Source organism: Apostichopus japonicus, chromosome 14 (assembly GCF_037975245.1).
Source record: "Apostichopus japonicus isolate 1M-3 chromosome 14, ASM3797524v1, whole genome shotgun sequence".
Lineage (NCBI taxonomy): Eukaryota > Metazoa > Echinodermata > Holothuroidea > Aspidochirotida > Stichopodidae > Apostichopus > Apostichopus japonicus.
Window position 1 is genome coordinate 17,715,341 of NC_092574.1, and position 23,372 is coordinate 17,738,712.

Genomic DNA, 23,372 nt, shown 5'->3' on the forward strand with positions numbered 1-23,372 from the left:
CTACATGTTGAAAGAAAAAGAGACCTTTTTTACGGCATTGAAATGCTAATACATCCGTTTTAACTTCGCAAGGATAGAATTTGTTAATAAATCCACAACTTTTAATTTAGGTTTTTTATGACCTTGATTGCACTGGAATAAACAAACCGTAATTCACGTAATGAATAATGTAAGGTAATTGAATCAACATCTGCTTGGAGTTTAGAGTTTTATGGTTCTGTGGGTAAATAAAGAACACATCTCTGTTTAAGCCATGGTGATGTATTCATAACATTTCAAAGGTTAGTAAGAACTTTAACATATGCTTTAAAACCACACAATGTGATGTCACACTCACATATAACTTGTCTTTTCTCGATTAATTGTGTAGAAACGTATATTGTTGTGACCTCTAAGAGTAGTATACTATATATATAGTATATATATATATATAGTATAATATATATATATATATATCCAATATATATATATATATACATACATATATATACATATATATATATATATACTACACACAGACTTGTAGTTGTTGCAATGTTTTATTCATCGATTTTTTAATACGTCTAAAGAAGATGAATACCTTTCATTAAGAAGAGAAGCAAGGTCATTAATTTGTTATTCGCGATATCCGCTTTGGCAAATTATATAATCTTGTTCATACGTTATAATCGCCATTGATTGTCTAACTACACATACTATAAGCCTCTGATATACTCCTTCAGCGCTCTCCCAGTTCGAACTTAAGCCAGTTATAATATATACGAATGGCAAAAACCGAGCACGGGGCAAATACAAATACATGATATGCAAACCATTCCTGACATCTCTTCAGGTTAGGCCTTCGCTGATTGGTTCTCGAATCGACTTTCTCTGTGGCGTCACAATAACCGTGTTTGCTGTTGCGTTGAGTCCGGGAAAGCCAGTAGCTTCATTTTAGATTTGGTTGCGGAGCGTATGTGACCAATTGTATGAAAATGTCTATAGCGTGAACTTTAGAACAAAAAGTAGGTCTTTTGAAATTGACGAGTTAAAATTCGAACACTTCTCTGTGTCTCAAGGGTTAATATTACAGGATATTTCCAAACAAGCTCGAGGAAGTCTCTGTAATTTTATATTCTGTGAGTTTTTTTTTTATTATCTTCAGTAGATATAAAATGGAATCCAATAACTGAAGAGTAATTGGGAATCGTTCGGAATTGCAAGTTTGTTCATTTTATTTTTCATCAAGCCTTCTTACCATCGCGCACAAGAGTAATACTTATTCGATAAAAAAACAAGAAAAAGTTTATCAAGAAACAAAACAAAAGAAACAAAAAAACTAAACGTGACAACAAAAACTAATATTTTCTTCTGAATTTTCTTTTGGGCCTTATGAAAAATTGTCTTTTTATTTTATAAATCCAGCAGTGAAAAGCACCACTACTTGGCCGGCGTGCACCACATATTTCAAAGAATCTGCACCGCGTAACAAGATGGCGTATTGGTATAAAATCTTCCTGACGCTTTTATTCTCATTTCATCTGTCGTCTGGTGACCAGTATGACTTTCTCTCATCTATATCAATATCCACTGGAATCAATGGCGGGAAAATCCATAGCAACAAGACCCCCCTCTTCATGATAGGGTTTTTCCCATTACAAGAAGGACCGATGCAATTACTTGGAAATGTGTCAAAACTCTCAGCTGAATTAGCCTTGGAGCATATTAACAAAAATGATAATATTCTTAAGGATTTTGAGCTTCGAATGATCGTCAAGGATTCTAAGGTAAATACTGACAGTTTTTCTTCCCTTCTCCCCTGTGTTTTATTATCTTTTTTTACCCCCAAAAATATTTATATTTAAAGCTGATATGTCGACTTTTGAGAATTCAATAACACACTTTTAAGCACTATCATACCGAATTTGCATCCATTTTGTGATATGGTTTTATTCATTACTTTCTTTCTGGTAGTTTTTTTTCTCTCAACGAACTCATGTTCTAGATGGATTAGTGTACAACATTTATCGCTTTTCTCTCGAGAGTGATACGTGTACAATGCTAATGTCTGTAAGCTGGTAAGCTATTATCGAAAATTACACAAAGAGCTACAAACGTGAACTCCACAGACTTAATTAGACGTATAAGCATGATTACTCGCAATGCATGCATGAATTGAAGGGTTTCATCCATTTGACATTAGTTCACACGGTGGGTGCTTATATATAGTATGATGTATTCTTGAAACGAGCACGTGATATAGCGTACTCTCTCTATATATATACATATACATATATATATATATATATATATATATATGACATGATAGATGGTATTGTGATGTCATGTAACATTGAGAAATTACGGTTCGGACTGTACAATAACAAACATCAGAAATAACATTTTATTTGAAATCCATCCCTCCATGCATGCTTATATCGTCACGCGATAAATCGTTCCAATATAGTAAGCGTGCTGTTATTCAAACATCTAAATTCGTGACATGAGTTAGGCATCTTACGTAGATAGGCTATCATTAGAAATACTACATACATATACCAAATGCAATATTTCATAGGAAGTTATTACTCATGATAAGCGGTTACAAATGTAAATAGCAACTTTAACGGAAACATTAGCACACTGCAAGAAAAATAAAACTTCACTAGAAGACAGAAAGCAGTGATGCTCAAACTTATTACTCTTGCACCATGTGACGTCATGCGCGCAGCCCCAAATCTGTGTGAAAATTTAACAAATCATAATATCAGTAAGGTCACACGTGATACGCAGGAATCGCAACCTGAAAACATGGATATTGGTTGTATAATCCTTGCAATGTGTGCGTTTGGGTGTGCGTGTGCGTGTGCATGTGCGTGAAGTTTGGGCTTGTCAGTATATATATATATATATATATATATATATATATATATATATATATATATATATATATATATATATATATATATATATATATATATGTATATATATATATATATGTATATATATATATATATGTATGTATATATATATATATATATATGTATATATATATATATATATATATATATATATATATATATATATAGGACTCATTTACCGTACGCTCTATGTAATAGAAACCGATAGTTAGAACAAGTGATAACTACATTATTCCATAGCAAGCTTTGGCAATGTTACTTTCATTACATGGTTTGATCTCCACGAAATAAACACAATAAAGCAAATCTCGAGAGAAAAAAAACCGGTCTGTCAATATCAATAATTGAAAGATTACGTTAAGTAATACCATATATCGATATCATTGATAAAATTTGAAATCGTTTAATGACAACAAAAAATCTTGATTTCAGTCGTCGGTTGTCCTCCTTGCATGGCGACAGTAAGCTGTTGGCGCCTTCTCTAGATGGGATCCGATAGCCGGCCAATCCTGTTAGATCTTGCAAATAAATTAAAACAGCAACACATTCTTACTCTTGGTGAGAGACTTTAGCAACGGCGACGAAGTTTTGGGCAATAAAACTCTTTTGGCTGCCAATTTTCGGCTTTTTTTTATATAGCTAAACTTGCCGAGTGCCATTGAGACAACGGATAATCACTGATCTGACTTAGGTCATTACTCATCCTGAATTCTTCACTATTATCAAGTATACCGTAGTATAGGAACTGATTTCAATTTATACATTGTTCATTATTAATATTAATTAATGAATAGATCAAATGGGAATTTCCTGAATAATCCCTACCTCCCCCCTTCTCTCTTTCCCTCTGCATGCAATATATAAACGGCTCAGCCCATCTCAACTCAATTAATTAACTCAAACATAAATTACTCCCATGTATGACAATGGCCGCCTCAGTCAGCTTTTTGACGTTCCTTTTCGGTTGATTAAAACTCTGATTGTGTTGCTCTAGTTTACATCGAGTCATTCAGCAAGAAGCTGTTTAAGTTGATATCAAAGATTTGAATCTTAATGGACTGTTTATACTACATGGCCTATAGAAACAACTGATTTGGGGCTCAATGCCACACGTTCAATAACGAGTGTAATGTGGAACCAGCGCCTGCGTCGAGAGCTTAGTTAGATCCCCGCGGGAGTAAAATGTATCCCCTGACCCCCCCCCCCCCCCGCCCCTCTTCTCACCCTTCTCGTTGGACCTATGTGAAATCATCATTATCTCTTTCTTTTTTGGGCAGAAATGAAAAATGGACAGAAAGCATATCAATGACAATGTACACCTATTATATGTAAATAGGTTTAGGAATGGTTCATTTGTTATTGCTGTGGTGTGATGTGATATGTGACATCAGAATTTTGCTATCCTCGACTATTAAATCTTCCCGCCTGTCGTTTGACCTTTGACCTTTGACTTTTGACCTGACAACTATGCTTACTATATATAACGAACTTACAAAACATTATATGTGTTGTATTTATTTATATTAAATTATTTTGGTATTGATTTATTTATTTATATTGCACGGGTAAGACAACTTTATACACTGCAAACAGAAACCAATATTTTCTAACGTTACACCGAACGATAAGCTAGAGACAACATCTCAAACATGTTTATTTGGAGTACCACGGATCATAAACGACTAATTTACTCGTGGATCATTTTTCAGTGTCTCTGATTATACCGTTATACTATCAACTATTGAGTAATAAACACGGCACGGGGACTAGAACTTCTAAATCACAGATTAATTTAAACAAAGCATTATAAATTCCGATTGCGAAGTCTGGCAATAAATTATGCAAGTGTCGGCGCCACAAGGAATTGAACTCGGATCTTCCTATATATATATATATATATATATATAAATATATATATATATATATATATATATATATATATAAGAGGGAACATGTAGAAAGTCGCAATTATTACGAATTTTAATATAAAATACGGTACTATAGTATTACCCACCCTATCGACTACACGGAACATGTATACTTTCGACAAGACGACCACGCCTTTTTCACTCAGTATAGCTTTCTCAAAAGCGTATCACTGGTATTGTAAGCAAGATGGACCGTCATGGCACTTGTGCCAACTGAGGGACGTGAGACACATTTATTGCGTTACCCACAATATTCTAGAACATTTTGTAATATTATAATTATGCGTTAAGTATGTCCAAGAAACACATACAACAAACTACAAGAACAAAAATCGCAGTCTTATATTCCATTATGTAGGTATGTCTGTATATCTGTCTATCTGTCTGTCTGTCAGTGTCCAGAAGTAAGTAGCGGTGTGGCAGGAACCACTAAGTTAGAACCTCTGTCAGGCGCGTAGCATGAAGCCCTCGTGGTGTAAAGCAGCAAAACCAAATCGTTGTTGTCCCTATTTTAACTGCAGAGAATTTAACTTTAATTAACGCTTGTATTGGTGTGACTTTTCATGAAACACCCAAACAGGCTCTAACCTCTGTTTCGAATTTTAGGGGAGGGGGATGGGTCAAATTTGGCTGATGTCCACTCTGGAAGGGGTCTCTCACTTCCCCAGCCTCCTGCCTAAGCCACTGACCGCTAGCTGTAATTGCTTGAAAAATTTCCTTAATACGATTATGTGCTGAAAAGGTTTGTTTTCACTGCCATGCAGTCAGTTATCTGAGATATGGATTTATAGAGCATAGTCACATGTCATGCCAGAAACAAGCGTGCATTTTCCTTCCATCCAACGAACAATTCCATTTATCGGAGTTCATGAGGTCCCATAGGACTCGCGGTCTACTTCTCGAGCTGAGGTACGGATTTCCCTAGTCGATTTAGCAGTCACATACGGAATAAAAATTACGAAAATTTCAAACTTATTGTAGTAATAGGCACCTCGACAATTATGAGCCCCTTAACTTACATTTAAAACATGGGAAGCGATGTGGTAGTACCGGAAATCTACAGACGACCGGACGCGAGTCAGTTTTGACTATTTGTTTTCTTCTCATATCTTTCAAAACGTTCGCAGGAATATTTCATGGGAAAGGATCTTTACTCTAATAATGACGTAGTAGTTAACATCAAAAGACTTCATAGCTTTCAGAATGACGATTGTTGTTTATTCCTTCATATATCGAGTCCCAAGTGTGTGGAATTTAATTTTGCACTCACATCCGTCATTATAATATCAATATCAATATCCTGTTTATGTTAGATCAAAGTAAGGAAACAGGGGCGGATCCAGGATTTTAAACAGGACGGGTGGGGGTGGGGGGGTATGGGGGACCTCTCCCCAAGATAAAATATCTGACGTGAAATGGTTATTCTGTGGCTATTTGGGATACATAAATTAGGTCTATAGACCTATGCAGGCAAGGTTGTATTAACGATTACGTTTAATTTTCGTCTAAGGTTAAATACAAAATGGAGGAGAGTGGTGTACATTTACCACACCCCTGGATCTTCGCCAGGGACTTTTCATGTTGTCAGTGCGCGTGCTCGGAAACCTGAATTTAGAGAGGAGTGCAGAGTTTGACTGGCATATTAGGCATGCAATTGTAACAAAGAAACTTTTCTTTGCTCTGTTATAGTTTGGTTTTCTATCAAGTTGTGTAACCTACCGTAACATACCATTGCAAAACACTTCAATAGCCTTTAATGATTATAGTACATGATTCTGGGTTGTTTAAATCCAGAAAGGGTCATGAATTTAGAAAGCAATTTGATTGAAGCTGTCGGCTAGATCTTCTTCTAATTATACTATGTTGATGAGTAAATGTAAACAACGAATGGTACTCCTGAAGGTACATTGAGATAATGTTTACTCGAATACGGTATGCTATAGCCATTTAAGGCACTGGCTAAATCATTTTTTTCCATGTAAAACGTCTGTTTTTTGTTTCTTTTTTTATTATTCAGAATTCTCTAATAGTAACAAATGTCTTGCATAAATGTACCCTGTAAATGTAAGGGGCTACCAGTGAATTAAAATATCGCCCCCCCCCCAATCCCCAAGAGTATACTTAAGGGCCTTGACTGGAAGGCACATGATTGGCCTATACCTTTGTGCTCTTCGCAATTGCTATAGCAACAGCAGTAACAATATTGATAACAAAAAAACTGAAGTTTTAATAATCAAGAGAACTGTAAAATGTGGCCCCTTAGAACTAGTGATAGGACTCCTAACCTATTAATGATAATTGCCCAAGTTCATTAGCACAGCGTACTCGAAGCAATTCACGAGGGGGCATTTAAAGGTTATTTGGGTTCAAAGCTTGGCAGCTAAAAGGCAAGATTAGATTACAACAAATTATCCACGAAAATGATCTAAAAACGTGTCATTTTTGGCATCAAGCAATTTGACAGGTCGGTCACATCAAATGTTAATAAATTTAAAGCTATGTACTTGTGTGTATAAAACTGGCTTTATTACACATACGGTATATACTTCCTTGGAACGCGATTCGTGGTAAATTGATCATGCCCCCCCCCCCTCCCCCATCCGATCGCCCTACTCTCGACATAGTCCATACTTGCTAGAATTAATGGTTTTGACCGGTTACTCAAAAAGGAAGACAAAAAGTGTGTAAATACACCCCATTCAGAGCACGAATGGTGAGTTATAAAAACTAGTGCTCCCGTATACCATGCTAACGCCGACATAGCTTCGCACATTATCAGAGTTGATCTAAAAGTGCTTTGGAGTTTCTTTGCGACTAATATGACAATTTTAGACTAATCTGACATAAGAATATAAAACCTTCAAAAACATTCAAGTAAATGATTTAATTCAAGGGACAACATCTCAAAAGTAAACTTTCTGTCCTTTAACCTCGACAGAGAATGACTATAAAAGTTTTAAGGAAATTAAGGCAAATACTGTATATAAAACAGGTCTTATATCTATCGACGGAAATGTCCATTTTATACCAGAATATTCCTTACATGCGGTGATAAAAAGCATGTAAACACTACTTCTATTTTATGCATGTATCTTGACCAGCTATGCACCTTCTCTTGGCCACATTAAAACATCTGCATCAGATGTACATAAACCACTTGAATGCGTTTGAAACCATCAAAATTTTAGAAGCGGAAGATACAACTTCGTCGTCAAAGGGCAAAATCAAAACATAACAAAAGTGTCTGTCATCGAGAGAGGAAACGTGTGTTTGTATAATCTTAACATAAAGTTACTTATTAACCTTTCAATAATATAAGAGTATTGATATATGATGTAACTGCCATCCCTCCCCACCCCCCCTCTCCCTCCCTCCCCCTTGCTTTACTTGTTGCTCTAATATAAAGGAGTCTCCCGTTGGGAGTTTGGTGAAACAGTGTTGACATATAAATATAATGCTAGTAACATTGTGCACCTGATGTTATAATAGGAATCTTGTAAGAGAAAACGCGGGAAAGAAATAACCTTAATTCAATTCTACCTGTCTTCAAAAAGAAAGAAGATTATGATGGAACACTCCGAACTTGGTTTCCCAATTCCCAATTTTCCCCGACGTATGACAGTGGCTTGCATTATTCGTGACATTTGAAGTGACGAACAACAGATGTTCCCTGTCACATCGCTTAAAGCAGGTAGCATCGCTGGCCAATAATCGTCACGAATTTAAAGAGCTATAGTTACACAAATAATGAGATATCAAATAGAATACAAATTATAGTGTAACAGTAATTTATAAGAAAAAGATGAAGACGAATCTTCAGTAATGCAGGTATTGCAGTATATTATGTTCTTATATGTCTGTACGTGCATTATGAACTATATAGTGAACAGTTCCGCTGTTGCGTATATATATTTATATTTCCGGGTTAGTTCCATCTATATAAAGCAGTTCGCGTCCCGTTTCTTCATTGAATCATAAACCTTTTAACTCTTGTAAAATACAGGTTTTTAATCCCAAATCTTTCTTTCTATATCGATCATAGCTATTAGTAGCACCATATAGCCATTTTTTCATAAATAGTTCGTTTTTATCGAGTTCTCATCTTCTCTCTTCTAAATTTGAAATCCATGAGAGTATCATATATCTCGAGTACTACACTTTAGCGGTTCGAATTTCTTGCTGAAGAGGAATTTTTAAAATCATTTAATTGGCATGATTTTGGAGAGAGAGAGAGAATGAGAGAAAAAAAGCCTATATACAATTGCATTCAACAAGAGTGAGGTATTTACTTGTCTGTTGTCATCGACAATATGAATACTGGTAGATAACAAAATATAGAAGCGTTTTTACTGGCTTTTAACAATTTATTGCGTGATTTAAAATACAATATTTGACGCAGTCTAAGAAAATTTGATGAAAATTTCGTGGGGTAAAAGAAAACCTTCATGATAAATTCCATGTAGTCTAGGCCTATATATACTGCATATGTTTTGTATAGTCTCATATAACATGTGTAGTTATAATGTAATTAGTTGAAGTTATCAATCTCTTTAAAACTAGAACATATCAAGGAAAGTCATCCAATTATTTGAAATATATATATCAATAAATTCATGAATTCTTTGACTCTTTGAGAAATCCGGCTTATGGAACCAAATGTAGCCTAACTACTGCTAATTTTCATTTGCCTATATCTTTGTAAGATAAAATTAAGCATGCCTTTTGGCTTTGTCCTCTCACAAAAATAATTTTTGGACAAAATTGTCTGATTTATGCCTTAAAGAAATTGCATGTAAACTTAGAATATGTTAAGTTTGGCTATACGGCAGGAGGACATTAAAACGCCCTATTAAATGTCTTTCTTTTAATGCATACGAAGTATTTTCTATTTAACTGTAAATTGAACAATAAACATCCCTGAGGCGTTGGCATTTCTTTTACAAGTTTCAATCTTCTCTTGAAGTTGAACATTTTATTCTGCAAAATAATGAAAAAACAACGCTTCGCAGTCCTTACGCTTTAATGAAGCTGTAATTGACCTGTAATCAACCTTCCACAGTTTATGTGTTTACATTGTTGAATATTAAAACTGATTCCGAATATGAAGTATGCTTCCATGTAACTGGTGAGGTAATTCTTTCATTAGGCCTACTCCAATGAAATGTTTTCTACTCTACCATCAATATTCTTGATGTTAATGGCAAATCAAAATCAAATGTGAGAGAATGTATTATTAATTATAACCACGTTTCAAAGTAATCGAGCATTCTATCGATCACGTCAACACTGGTTGTAAATATACCGTACTATAGATAATAAATATGATATTTATACGTACATAGAGGACAATGAATGTGTAGCACAATGAATGCATACATTTAAATTCAATAAATGAGATGGGGAAAAAAGAACTTATTTTAATGATCCCTGTTATTCTGTCACTTAATGTTTGAAGCATATTTCAGTTTTTATCACTAAGGTTTGTTTATGGTAATGTTCCCTGCTCTTCGGTCATGAAGTGGTGGGGTTGGGGGTTGGGGTGGGGGGGGGGGTCCAGAGAGCATCAAGACAATCTTATACCTACGTTTGTTTGCTTTTATCTAAAACACTTATGGTTGAGCCACCTCAATGATACTTACAGTAATGCTGTACTGAATTCCTGAGCATTAAAGATTGGTCTGTCGAATATGATATACCAAAGATATTGAAGAATTGAGGTATCTCGGTCCTTGTCTTATCTAAGATAATACTGTAATTCCATCTTCAATGTCCAGGTTTTTCCACTGGGGGTGTGGGAGGGGGTGTTATGTTACCATGTTTGCCTACATCTTTTGAGAAATCATATATCTTAAATCACACTGACATAACCACAAACTCTTTCAACGAGAACTTGAACGTAAACATTCTTCTTCTTTTATCTTGTGGCAAACGATCTCCTGAAATTCATTTAGACGCGCGTAGAGGATTTTGCCCTCGCTTGCATTTAGATTAAGTTAATCCTATTATTCGAGCTTCAAGTGAAAACCTTCGGATAATACTGATTAAGGTATTTTCAAAAGAGCTGTAGCTGAAATGAGTGTTGCCTTTAAGTTACATACATATTGACAGCTTCATTATGCGCGTGGTAAATATCATGATAATAACGCTCATGGTCTTATAGTTTAGGATTTGAGTTTAGCAAACCTTGAAGGAAGAAAAACACATACAAAAAGAAAAGGCAAATCCCCCTCAACAACCAACACAAGAAAATGGAAAATGAAGAACACAAATGAATTGATCAAAGAAAGAGGGCGATTGGGAGGGGGGGGGGGGGGGAGAGACCAGGGAAACGTGCTATTTAGGAAAGAGAACTCTTCTTATCTTTGAAGGATGGTATTCAGTATCCTTCACATTTATTACAAGTGAACGAGCCGTATCAGGTATATATATAGAGAGAGAAAGAAAAAATATAGGTAGTTTCCGTTCTAGCAATAAAAGCCTGCCTTATCTCACTCCAGGCTACGTCAGCAGGCGCGCTGTGTAAATGATGCATTGACTCGTTCGTGTGGTCTCGCTAACATATCTACTGCACGCATGCCTTGATAAGAGTATATACGATAATCTTTCAAATTCAAGTCACTATTCGTTCCGATATATCTTCATTAAAATATATGCCACTTTCCTTTCCCTTTTTTTTTATTTATGTTGTTGTATTATGCTTTTCTTACTTGTTTTATCTCTCGATGACCTGTACTACATTATCTATATGCTACCATAATTCCCTATACACACCTGCATGAAGTTTTTACGCATATAACGTAGGAGGATGGTGTGCTAAAATAGTGAATTAAAGGATACTTTAAAAGAGCCATTGTAGCATTGAATTATGATTATATATATATATATATATATATATATATATATATATATATATATATATATATATATATATATATATATATATGTGTGTGTGTGTGTGTGTGTGTTTGTGTGTGGATTAAAAAAGAACATAATCTATTCAATGCCTTTACGGTACATGCCGTTCTCGATATAACAAACGGTTGGAATTTATACCATATACCGTACGAATCCAAACAGGTATGACGTCATAGATGCATGATACCAAAACGGTTATTTCTTGGTTATGACTTTCCTCAATATTTGCTCTTTTTTTGGTACAAACTTTTACTTCAAAATTGGTTAACATTACAATATGAATAAACTCCACGTCCATTGGTACACTGTTGCGTTTCTGTGAAGGAAAAAAAATGGAACCCAATCTAAACAATGCAAGTAGTTGAAGATAAAGCATATAGCAAGATATTTTCTCCTCAGTGTGTAACTATGACATCACACCCGTTCGCTTGGAATTCACTTGAAGTACACAGTGATATAGTTTTTTTTATCAATACCTCAAAACAAAACAAAAATACAAAAGATTGTATGCGTAGAACTTGAATGCAATTTTCTTCACCCTGATCGTTAGATTATATTCCTCTTCGGCATGCATTAATCAAAAAAGAATTATTACTAACCCTTGATCTAGTCGCCCTTTATTTTAGATGAATAATTAATTCACAAAATTCAAAGAAGAATGGGACAAGACATAGGCTTGCATTTCTGCTTTTTACTGTATAAGAAAAAAAAAACATGATCACGACTCAGTATCTATATTTATCTATTGTCGTTCAGATTTTATATCGCAATTATTTCACCAGCTGTTACAATAATTTCGCCTAAATAACTGAATTCTTCCAAATTTAGCACTTCAATATTCTCGCAAAGCTGTGTCAGAACATTTTCAGCTGTAGGTTAAACAAATATATTCTATATTTATCTTCTAGCATTTATGGCTGATGAATCGTGTATCATACGCAACAGCGAAACTGATTGCTACCATATATATTTTTTTCATACATTTGCTTCAAATCACGTGCTTTAGCGTCTGTTTTTTTCTCTCACCGTAATATGCAACGGCTATATACTGCAGGATGCAGGTGTGCGCAGTTCGCATCTGATTTCGCGTTATTTCTAATAAAATTGTCACGTAACCAGTTAACGATGCGAATAATTCTAAAATTCAAGGTTGACTTGGTATTATACTGGGACTGCTTTTTCTTTTAAATAAAATAAATAAGGAGTGAAAGTTTTCAAACTGAGGTTTTTTTTGTATGTGTGTGCGTGTGTGTGTACGTGCGGTAGAATTTTGGTGATGATAATAACATATTTTTATTTCGAGAATTGTATATATATATATATATATGTATATATATGTGTGTATATATATATATATATATGTATATATATATATATATATATAAATATATATATATATACATATATATATATATATAAATATATATATATATATATATAAATATATTTATATATATATATGTATATGTATATAGCCTATATATATATATATATATATATATATATAAACAATTCTCGAAATACTGAGATACATTTACCGATTTAAATGATCCCTGTATAAAGCAACGCCGTTTTAACATTCAAATTAACTGTTGCAAACAGTGAAGTCATCATTACACAGTTATATTAGGTTACAAAATGAAACTTTGCCATTTGTTGATCGATACCGTATGCCTGCTTAGTTGGTTGATTGTATATTAATGCCATAAATCAAAGCAAGCACGGCGAGCACTGGCTCCAATAAACTTGTTTATGTTACTTTAATATGTCTTTTGAACTTAAGAGATTAAACGTCAGCCGTGCAGGAATTTCAATCTAGCACTGCAATTGACGCCGAATAAATCTCTTGCCGTCCTTAGCAGAATGTCCATATTCGCAGTGCACTTTATACACAGAAAACTCTCCAAGTATATATATATATACAAGCAAGTATAGATTATAACTGGTATTTATAACCTTAATAATCATTGGTTGGATTACAAAACATTATTTAACGTTAACCGATGACCGATGACAAAAGTCGAACAGTTAGCCTATATTGTATCTAAACATAAACACTTAATTCATACAGAAAACGCACGGTTTTCCTTCGAGAATCGAGTTTTTCTTTACCATAACTTTAACACATCTGTTCATATCTCTTATTATTATTATTATACCGTAATAATTGCAGAATAAGTCAATACCATAATATTGGAAATTTATTTTGAAGATCAAGCACTATTCACTGCGCGTCCGGAATACGCGTTATGAAATTATTCTCTCTGGGCTATAAGTTTTCTTTTAGTAAAAACACAAAATCCGTTTAACTGGTAACTTTCATACCTCTGATTGCAAACTATGTCTGCAGTGCATGCTATAATCCCATGGCATAAGAACTGTATACGGATGAACCAAACTTGCCATAAATAATGAAAGACAAAATTTGAATAGGTCTCTGCCATCAGGAAAATCACTAGTACGAAAGGTCTGAAGGTCGGAATCGTTTCCGTTTCAAGTATGTATGTACACACACACATTAAATCACACACACATTTACACAAACACACACACGCACATATATATATATATATATATATATATATATATATACATACATATACATGTATATATATATATATATATATATATATATATATATATAGATATATATATATATAATATAGATATATAGAGATATATATCTTTATATATATATATATATATACAGATATATAGATATGTGTATATCTGCCCAAACCATCTCCCGATGTGAGACACGTTTCACTTAAAGTATGGTATTAAATTGATTTTCGAAATTGATTCTATTAATTAAGAGAGACATCTTCGAGATTCTCTCTATCTGAATAGATAAGGAAGAGTATACAGGACATACTTTTCATTCCAATGAGGGATAGTATTGATATCTTGCATATGTGACATTGATTAAACATCAACGTATATTTTCATGAAGATGAAATAAAATCCTCACGATGTGTGTTTATCGAATTATGTCAACGTTAATAGATGAGTGGCTGCGAGTGATTTCGTGATCGTATTGTTTCCTGTCAAAACATCACTTGCTAAATTGTCATTTTTTTCTCTTTCCCGTAGGCTCTTGTTTTTTTTTCTTCCCGTTTCGTTGGTGTTTGTTTGTTTTGTTGTATATGTATTGGGGGGGGGGAGGGGGAGAAGGCAGAGGATGGTTGTGGGGATGTTTAATGTATACTCACGGTACCCAAGCAAAGACCTGTTCAATGAAACATCATCTCGACGTAACTGCATGCATCCATTCGTCCAAGATTTTGCTGTAGGCTATTCTTAGGCCTATATATGCTGTTTGAACTCTAGAAGATTAATTCTAGCAGAAAACTATAAAAGCGGTCTAAATGTACGCAATATATAAATTTACCCCGGGCCTCATTTCGTGACAAGGCGGAAGAAATTATAGACCTATACATAAATGTCTGAAAACTACCGTATGCTTTTTACCAGAAAGGGTTGGCTGTTCTGTTAGGTTTGGTATATTAATATTGAGCTTAGAAGCTGGCTTATATACAAGGTCCCAGTATTAAGGGATTTGTTATAGCATATTGAACGTTTAGTTAAAATTCAAATGCCAAGAGCAAAGCATGTAGAAAACACCAAGAGAAGATTGTGTGCTGCAGGATTTGACATAAGTTGTAAAATCTGCTATAATTTGCCTTAAAGCTATGTTTTTTCTTAGGGGTAATCCTTAATTATTATAATCTGATAAGCCAAGCATGTAATATTAACACATAACTGGTTATACATCTCATCGCATGTCAACTATTTTCATGACTGCTTCAGTCTCAGCAGAGATGTAGAATTTACGCAGTGTCCTATACGCAAGAGGGATTTTGGGGTGGGGTGGGGGGGGGGGGGGACTGGTCCCCACCTCCCATCGTCGACGAGGGAAATGGGTGTGCCAGGGAATAATTAGTTTATACTGCAACAGCTGGACACTTAGAACAACGTTACGTTTACAGCTATTTATAGACCTAAATTATAATCCATATACCTCTTCATTTGACGTCCAAATGTTTGTTTTTATTTTAAGAGGGGCGAGAGGTGGGGGGTGGGGGACCCTAATGATCCTCCTACATGGGAGTCGCAGATACAAATGTTGAAATTTCTATTAAGAATCTTATTCGTTTACGTGATTAATACTTACTGTATGTCAAAGGTATGAAATGTATCGACGCGCTTTTCTAATCGGACTCGAGTGATCATTTTAATGTTAAAGGGAGTTAACGTCTGATGCCGGTAAACTGACCTAGTTTCGAATGAGGTGTAACAGAAGTGTTATACACCACCATCGATCCCAGATAATACACACACAGCTTGCTACCATCGATATTTAGACACTAGTGTACAGTCAGTACATGCAGCTACGGTCAATACCCACAACACAGTGTACATAGCAGCGATGGACATCTCAGGTCCAGATAAAAGATGACAAGGTACCACGTTCATTACTGTCTGCATTTTGTAGCGACAAGAAGAAAATTTCACTTGCAAGCAACGGAAAGTTAACTTTTTCAGAGGGCGGCAGGCGGTTTGGGCGAGTCTTCAATGCCTTTAAGCTAAGTGAAATTCATCTGGTGGTAACAATATACTGGTGGATGTCTCAGTTTCATTATTACTGGTCAGTTTTGGTAAAATCGCGAAAAATTGTCCAGCAAACTCGAACGAGCTGCTTAAAGATGTACTTTTAGACTGTATATGTCATAGAACAACAAAATAGATAACTTAACGTGAAAGGTCATATTGCCATATTTTATTTCATCAAATCAATTCACATCCAAATTTTTAGTCTTTATTTGGCGTGTAAGTTATCCATTGAGACAGATATCAATATAAAAGTTACAATTTGCGTAATAGAAAATAATTTATTACAGGAATTGTGTGGGTTTTTCTTGAGAATATGAATTTGAGATATATTATATATATATTATTATATTCTATAATTTTACCATTATGAAAATTAAACTCGTTTATTTTTAATTGGTAAAAAAAGTATTAATAACTCGTTAATATCAACGGGTGCACGATTTCACTTCTTCGTGAACAACAGTGCAAATGTCAAAGTTTATTTTTTGTCTAAAATTATCCATTAAATTAATTGCATATGCGAGTTTACAATTGTGTGACTTAATTTATTACAGGAACAGTTTTTTATCAAACAAAAGCACGAAGAGTGATGATTATTTCTATATATATATAAATTTAGCTCTCGTTTCTAGTGGATTCTTGCAACTTAAGCTTTTGTATTAGCAAACAATATAAATAACTCGTTAATGGCAAAGTGTAAACTAATTCACTACTTAAGCAGCATTGCAATTCAACACTCCACAGAAGACCACAACGCATAATCTAAAAAAAAAAAAAAAAAAGTCCTATCCATTACTGTGCACCCTCCTCACAGTAGACATAGAGAATACCACATAAAGAATTGTAAGAAGTATACATTCCCATTTAATACATTTAAACGTTACGATTTAATCTTCCCATGATTTTGAAACTAGGTAATTTTATTAAAACCTTTAGCGAGGAGATGAAAACACTAACAAAGCACGTCCCTTTTACGTCAGAGCGCAAACGAATTCGGAGCATCTGTGCGGATTGCACATTTCCCTTTATTTACAACATTTTACAGTTCATTTAATTTGAAAACAAGAATATTGCGAACGAAATTGCAAAAGCAACGTTATAAAAGAGTTATGGTTATAATGCACATGAAATTCATACCTTAATTCTCGTGGAAAGTTTGAACAGTTGAGATGTTACGTATACTATACATACTGGTGCTGTGACCGAATGGACAAAGGCGGTGGCAATGAGGCTTAGCAATCGGGAGGTTCGTGGTTCGATCCCCGGCCGGGACATAGTAAGGTGGGTTTGTCATCCAAGAGCAATCTTTTCCCATCTGAAAAGACTTTCTAAAATATTGAAAAGATTAGAAATTTGAGTTAAAATGTTGAGTTGGAAGCCACCAGTTGTGAAAGTTGTAATCCATTAGCCCTTGCTGGCTTCTCCCGCATTCGTGGTCGCTTAAGGGTAGTAAACATAACTGCCTTATAATTATTATTTTATTATTATTAATGTTGTTGTTGTTATAAATACTGCTACTTCTACCACTATAACATGTAATAGTATAGTACACACATTACAAACTTATAGAGTAACGTTCAGATAGATATCAGTACTGTATGTATGTACTACAATGGAAGTTGAAATGCTAAATGAAATTCCCATTTCAGCCTCTTATCTCCCGGGACATTGCTGTGATTTGATTCAAACCCCATATCATTTGATTGTTACACATTTTAACACGAAATAATAACTGATTATCTATCAGTTTATTGTGGTCCACGAGGAGGGCGGAGTGGGTTATGGAGGGAAGATAGTTTGTTCCGCTTGGTATATTTAATCAGATACCTAAACATGTATCATTCCACACCCCATACCACAAATCCAGCAACACCTCGCCCCACCCTTCTCGTGTAACGACGTACAGAAAACAAGAGGTTCAATATCTATAGGTCATTTTGATTGGGTAAAGTCAGATGGATGTGATTGAAAAAGAAAGCGAAAAATATTTTAAAAAAACTGAAAAGCTTGGGAACTACAGTAGACACCTCACCTTACCTCAAGATATATATATGGACATGTCATCACGTCTTATTCATATAATAAATATGCCGGTCACGTGGGCCATATCCTACGCAAGGCCGTTGTGTAGAGTAACCAGATTGATACACTAATATATGCGGTACTATTATAGCATAATATGGAAACAACAACAATTACCTAACGATATCATATATAGGAGTACATATACAATGTGGTATATATACCTGTATGAAACAATAGTATTGTACATGATCTCTGTGGTATGTAAACATCAGCTATAATATTATGATATAATATATGCAAGACACATTGTGTAGCAATGTAGCTGTAAATTATCTTTTGCATTACCGACTGTTTATATATAGATATCAGCAAGTATACACTGTGATATAACATACCGGTCTGTTATCAACATAAAGTAACAATATAATTGTAAATGATATATGTTACCGACTGTTATATAGATATCAACAAGTACACTGTGATATAACAAACCAGTCTGTTATCAACATAAAGTAACAATATAATTGTAAATGATATGTGTTACCGACTGTTATATAGATATCAACAATTATATTATGATATTATATAGCCTATTAACAAACCTATGAACCACTATCATTGTCAATAACATATTATTACGAGCATTGATTTATAGACATTACGTGTATACACACATGTACTTAGAAACATGTGCAGTGGTTATATTGAATATTCTATTATTGTTGACTTTTTCTCTTATCATGATAGTCAGAATAGTAAAGTGTAATGCGTTGTGAATTGGCTGTTGTCAGTTGTAGTTACACACACACACACTTCATATACGTACATACATGGAATTATTAATTAATTTGTCTATTCTGTTCATAAAGACAGAGTAGAGCGGTTTGCTCAAATCATACCAGCTTTGGGAAATCGCGTTATGCACACACACTAAGACTAAAGGTTATACATCATGTCATAATGTTACCAAGGAAGTGTTCCCCCTATATACTGCAGACATGTGTCACAGTTACATGGTACCTTATTACATATCTACAAGTACATGGATGTCTCATATTACAACATCTAAAAGAGTGTGTTATACGCATAGACTATAGTTCATAGTCGCATGAGGTCTTACAATATATTCAACAGTTCGCTATGTCTCACATTACAACACTCGAAGAAAGAATTACGCAGATTGACGCGTGGGCAGTGGTTTTCCTGTCAACGATACGCTAGTAGAAGGACAAAGTTATTAAAAACATAAAAAAGGTCTGCGAAAAAGTGAACGTTTTAGTATATATTTGAACATAATGTACGTCATATTCGGCAATGGTGATCTTTAATAGATGATATGATTGCAATATGAGAACCAGATTAATTGAAAGTTCAGATATATAATGATCTTCAATAAAATTGTAAGAAACGCTTGTCGGTAGGGCTGCGTGCATGGCTGGCTATAATTATAGTGATGGAGTAACATATACGTGCGATACAGTTTCGATTACCATTCGTGTGGTACGCTAACAAAGAAAAAATTAAAAGAATTATTTTAGTCAATGAGATTAGATGCGTATGTTAACTTATAGTATATTCCGTTTGGGCTAAACGAACCTTGAATGTAGTGAGGAAATGCTGGTATGATGGATTGTCTTTCTTCAAATTTTAACGAGGAAATAAAGCTTACAAATCATTTCTTAAAAAGGCTATATTACAATTGGATTGGTTTTAAACAAAAAGAGATATCATATTTATCTCCTCAGACCTGTTGAGATGTACAGTCTTTTTCTCATTCTTGACAAAATCGTGCTGTTATTCAGAGAGTACAGTATCATATACCAACCGTATATAAGGTAATAAGAAGGTAAAACATGCAATTATTTGTTGTTGTTAAAATTAATGATACCTCGGTTATATTCACCTTCATCAAGATATCCAAGCTTACATTTAGAACATAACTGTTAATGCCATTTCTTTCTCACTGGTCGGGATGGGATTGAGGGCGGGCGTTGGTTATGGGTGGGATGATCGTGAGTGGGATGGTGGCGGGGGGTTGTCTTTGAACATCCCTGAATGATGTTTACGTATATATACTTCACTATACGACGTTGTGATTATATTGTAATGCCATCTCAACTTTGGAAAAATTGTATCGGCGTTTAAGTCGGTCTTATTAAAAAAAAAAGTTATCCATATGTCTAAATACAAAAACCACGTCAAAACCGCTTTGCATATATGACATCGCAATGCAAGTCGCTTTATTGCGTGTTAACATTTCTCGCAACCGATTGTACAGTGACCTCTGAATTAATCGACTGCCATGCATACAAAATTACGATAAGTGAGAGATAATCTTTGATTCCTTTCTCTCATTTTGACACGAAAAAATCGAGAGATTTGTAATCATCTTGTCTTTGTCGATTTATTTCCGATCGATCATGTATGTTTCGAAAGAGCAATGAACTTAATTTACTGAAATTAAGCATTCCTTGGTTTCGAGGCAACGATTCTTATATACTCATGAACTTTTATATCTTTTGGGAATATAACAACCTAATACCTAACTTTTGAGAGGGAAGAAATTCGTGTGAGGTTCGCACGTACTTCTCGTTTTATAAGTTGTGATTGTATAGCTTCAGGGTAATGGTTGTGGATAATTCGCGGAGACAGTACAACCCATCCTTATAAATGGTCTCTATGAATTGAATTATCATCGACGTTCTGTGTCCTAACATTGATCATTTAGTCGCGTATATGCGCATTTTTTCACGTTTTACGACACTGTTTTTGTCATTCGAATTGTTGTGTGTCTTTTATCGTGTATTTAATAGCTAGAATAGAGCTGGGAAGTTTAATCTAGTCTCAGTTTATGATTATTACGTAACTGAATCGAACTGGCTCAAGTATATACGATCTTATATAGCATCATGTAGGAAACTGTCTTGTCTGTCGAAATGTGTCTCTAGCTACACTATAGGGGAATCGTGATACACACGTGACGATGATCAAACAGTCACAGTCTCGATGCAAGGGGTTGACTGGTGTTGAGAGCGGATCAGTCCTTCGGTTGTTTGGTTTTTCGTGTCCACCAGTTCTCTCTCTCTCCCTCTCTCTTTATCTATATATGTATATATATATAGCCTATATATGTATATTAAGTATCTGACATCTTATAAGCAATAATATACATATATGTTTATATTAAGAATGCAATGTACCTATTAAAATGCACACCGGTATGTGTGATTAACATCATATTTGAAGAACTAGTACAGCAACATGGGTACAAGTACTAAAGTACAGGGTTCCTTGGTATGAGTGCAAAAACGGGTACAAGGTTCTAAGCGCGAGTACAAGTATTTGATTTTGCGCTATAGTAGATCTATACTGCAATTTTCTAAAATGCCCGAGTACTAGTCTAGTAAAATTACAAATGAATGAAGGCGAGTATACTCTTTGCTTAATTGAATACTGAGTACACGTACGTAGACTTATGCAAAACATGTATAAATAGAATGCACTGTGTCAAAGTCGTATATCACAAAACTCAACTTCCATCACTGCTGATATTGTTTTCTGTTCATTCATTATGTATTTGACTTCAATACTTCATTAAATGTTCATATTTGCTAATTCAACAATGGAGTTGCAAAACAAAACCGGCATGTTCAAAACAGATTATTTTAGCCTCTTTTTTTTTCTTTTTGCAATATTTAATCTGATAAACGGTGGATTTTCTAGAGCAAACAGTAATAATCAAACAATGCAGTGTCAGTTATTTACAATTAATGATTTTTGATGACTATAGAAAGTTTACGTTAATAACGCGTAACACATTTATGTATTATTTAATATCTTCTCCACGTAATTTCCAATACTGTAAATCGTGTTTTCGTGTGTCACCAAAAGCTTGTTTTACACGTTATTTACATTTGTTACCATGTGAGTACTATTAAGGAGTGAAAGTATACTCTCGTGGAAGGAATAAATGCGGCTAATTCCCTAACCCTACAGTGACCTTTGCGGGGTGATAAACTATAGTGTAAACCTCGGTGTGTTCTCAATACTATTGAAGAATATGCCACCACAGAATGTACAGTATGGATCATATACTTATAAACTAGTAAAAATGTATTCCTAAAGACTATACATACAACGCCCACACACACACATATTAATATATATATATATATATATATATATATATATATATATATATGTATATATATATGTATATATTTATATGTGTGTGTGTGTGTATATATATATATATATACATACATATATATATATATATACTTACATACATACATATATATACTTACATACATATATATATTTACATATATATATATACTTACATACATATATATATATATATATATATATTTACATACATATATAATACTTACATACATATATATATTTACATACATATATATATGCATTGTTACACTCAATATGCACCAGTACCAATATGCAAAAGGTCACGAGTAACCGTAGTAACGATGACTATATATACATATATATATATATATGTATAGGCCTTTACCACGAAACTTAACTTGTATACTTTTTTATTTTGCATCGATTTTTGGTGACAATTAATCCCCTTGGTACATTAATATTTCAGATCAGATTGTGATTGCGTGTGAGGTCCTAGCCATGCTATAGTCCCTGGTCAAAGATTAGATGGTCTATAGCATAAAATTACAATGAATTCATACCTTCAACACAGCTGTGTTTTCATTAAAACTGTATAGTTCGATCAAATGACTGTTGATCGGCTGCAAGACTTTAAACCTTTGGAGAGAATAAAATGGGAGAGAAAGATACGAGAGAAGTGGTGTTTTATTGCAATTATCGAGCCTAGATGATTAAATTGAAAACCTGTGAATTGGAACAATTCTTGGTATCAACACTTTTATAGCTGATAAAGTGATATGCTTTTATTTCGTTCCTCGCAGAGTAATAAAGCGATGTTGGTCTACGCCCAATTAATTAAGGC

At 34.2% G+C, this 23,372-nt stretch overlaps 1 protein-coding gene across 2 annotated transcripts in view; it reads left to right on the plus strand.

Annotated features, from left to right (window-relative positions):
* Positions 1-23,372, plus strand: part of LOC139979401 (gamma-aminobutyric acid type B receptor subunit 2-like) — a 154,442-nt gene that overhangs the window by 28,187 nt on the left and 102,883 nt on the right. Inside the window, exons 1-2 of one of the 2 annotated variants that reach the window (XM_071990164.1) lie at positions 945-1,118; positions 1,405-1,766. In XM_071990164.1, coding sequence (XP_071846265.1) covers positions 1,473-1,766 — 294 coding nt within the window. In that variant the 5' untranslated portion in view covers positions 945-1,118; positions 1,405-1,472. Of the gene's footprint in view, positions 1-944; positions 1,119-1,404; positions 1,767-23,372 lie in introns of those variants that run through there. The other variant, XM_071990163.1, reaches the window with a different exon arrangement.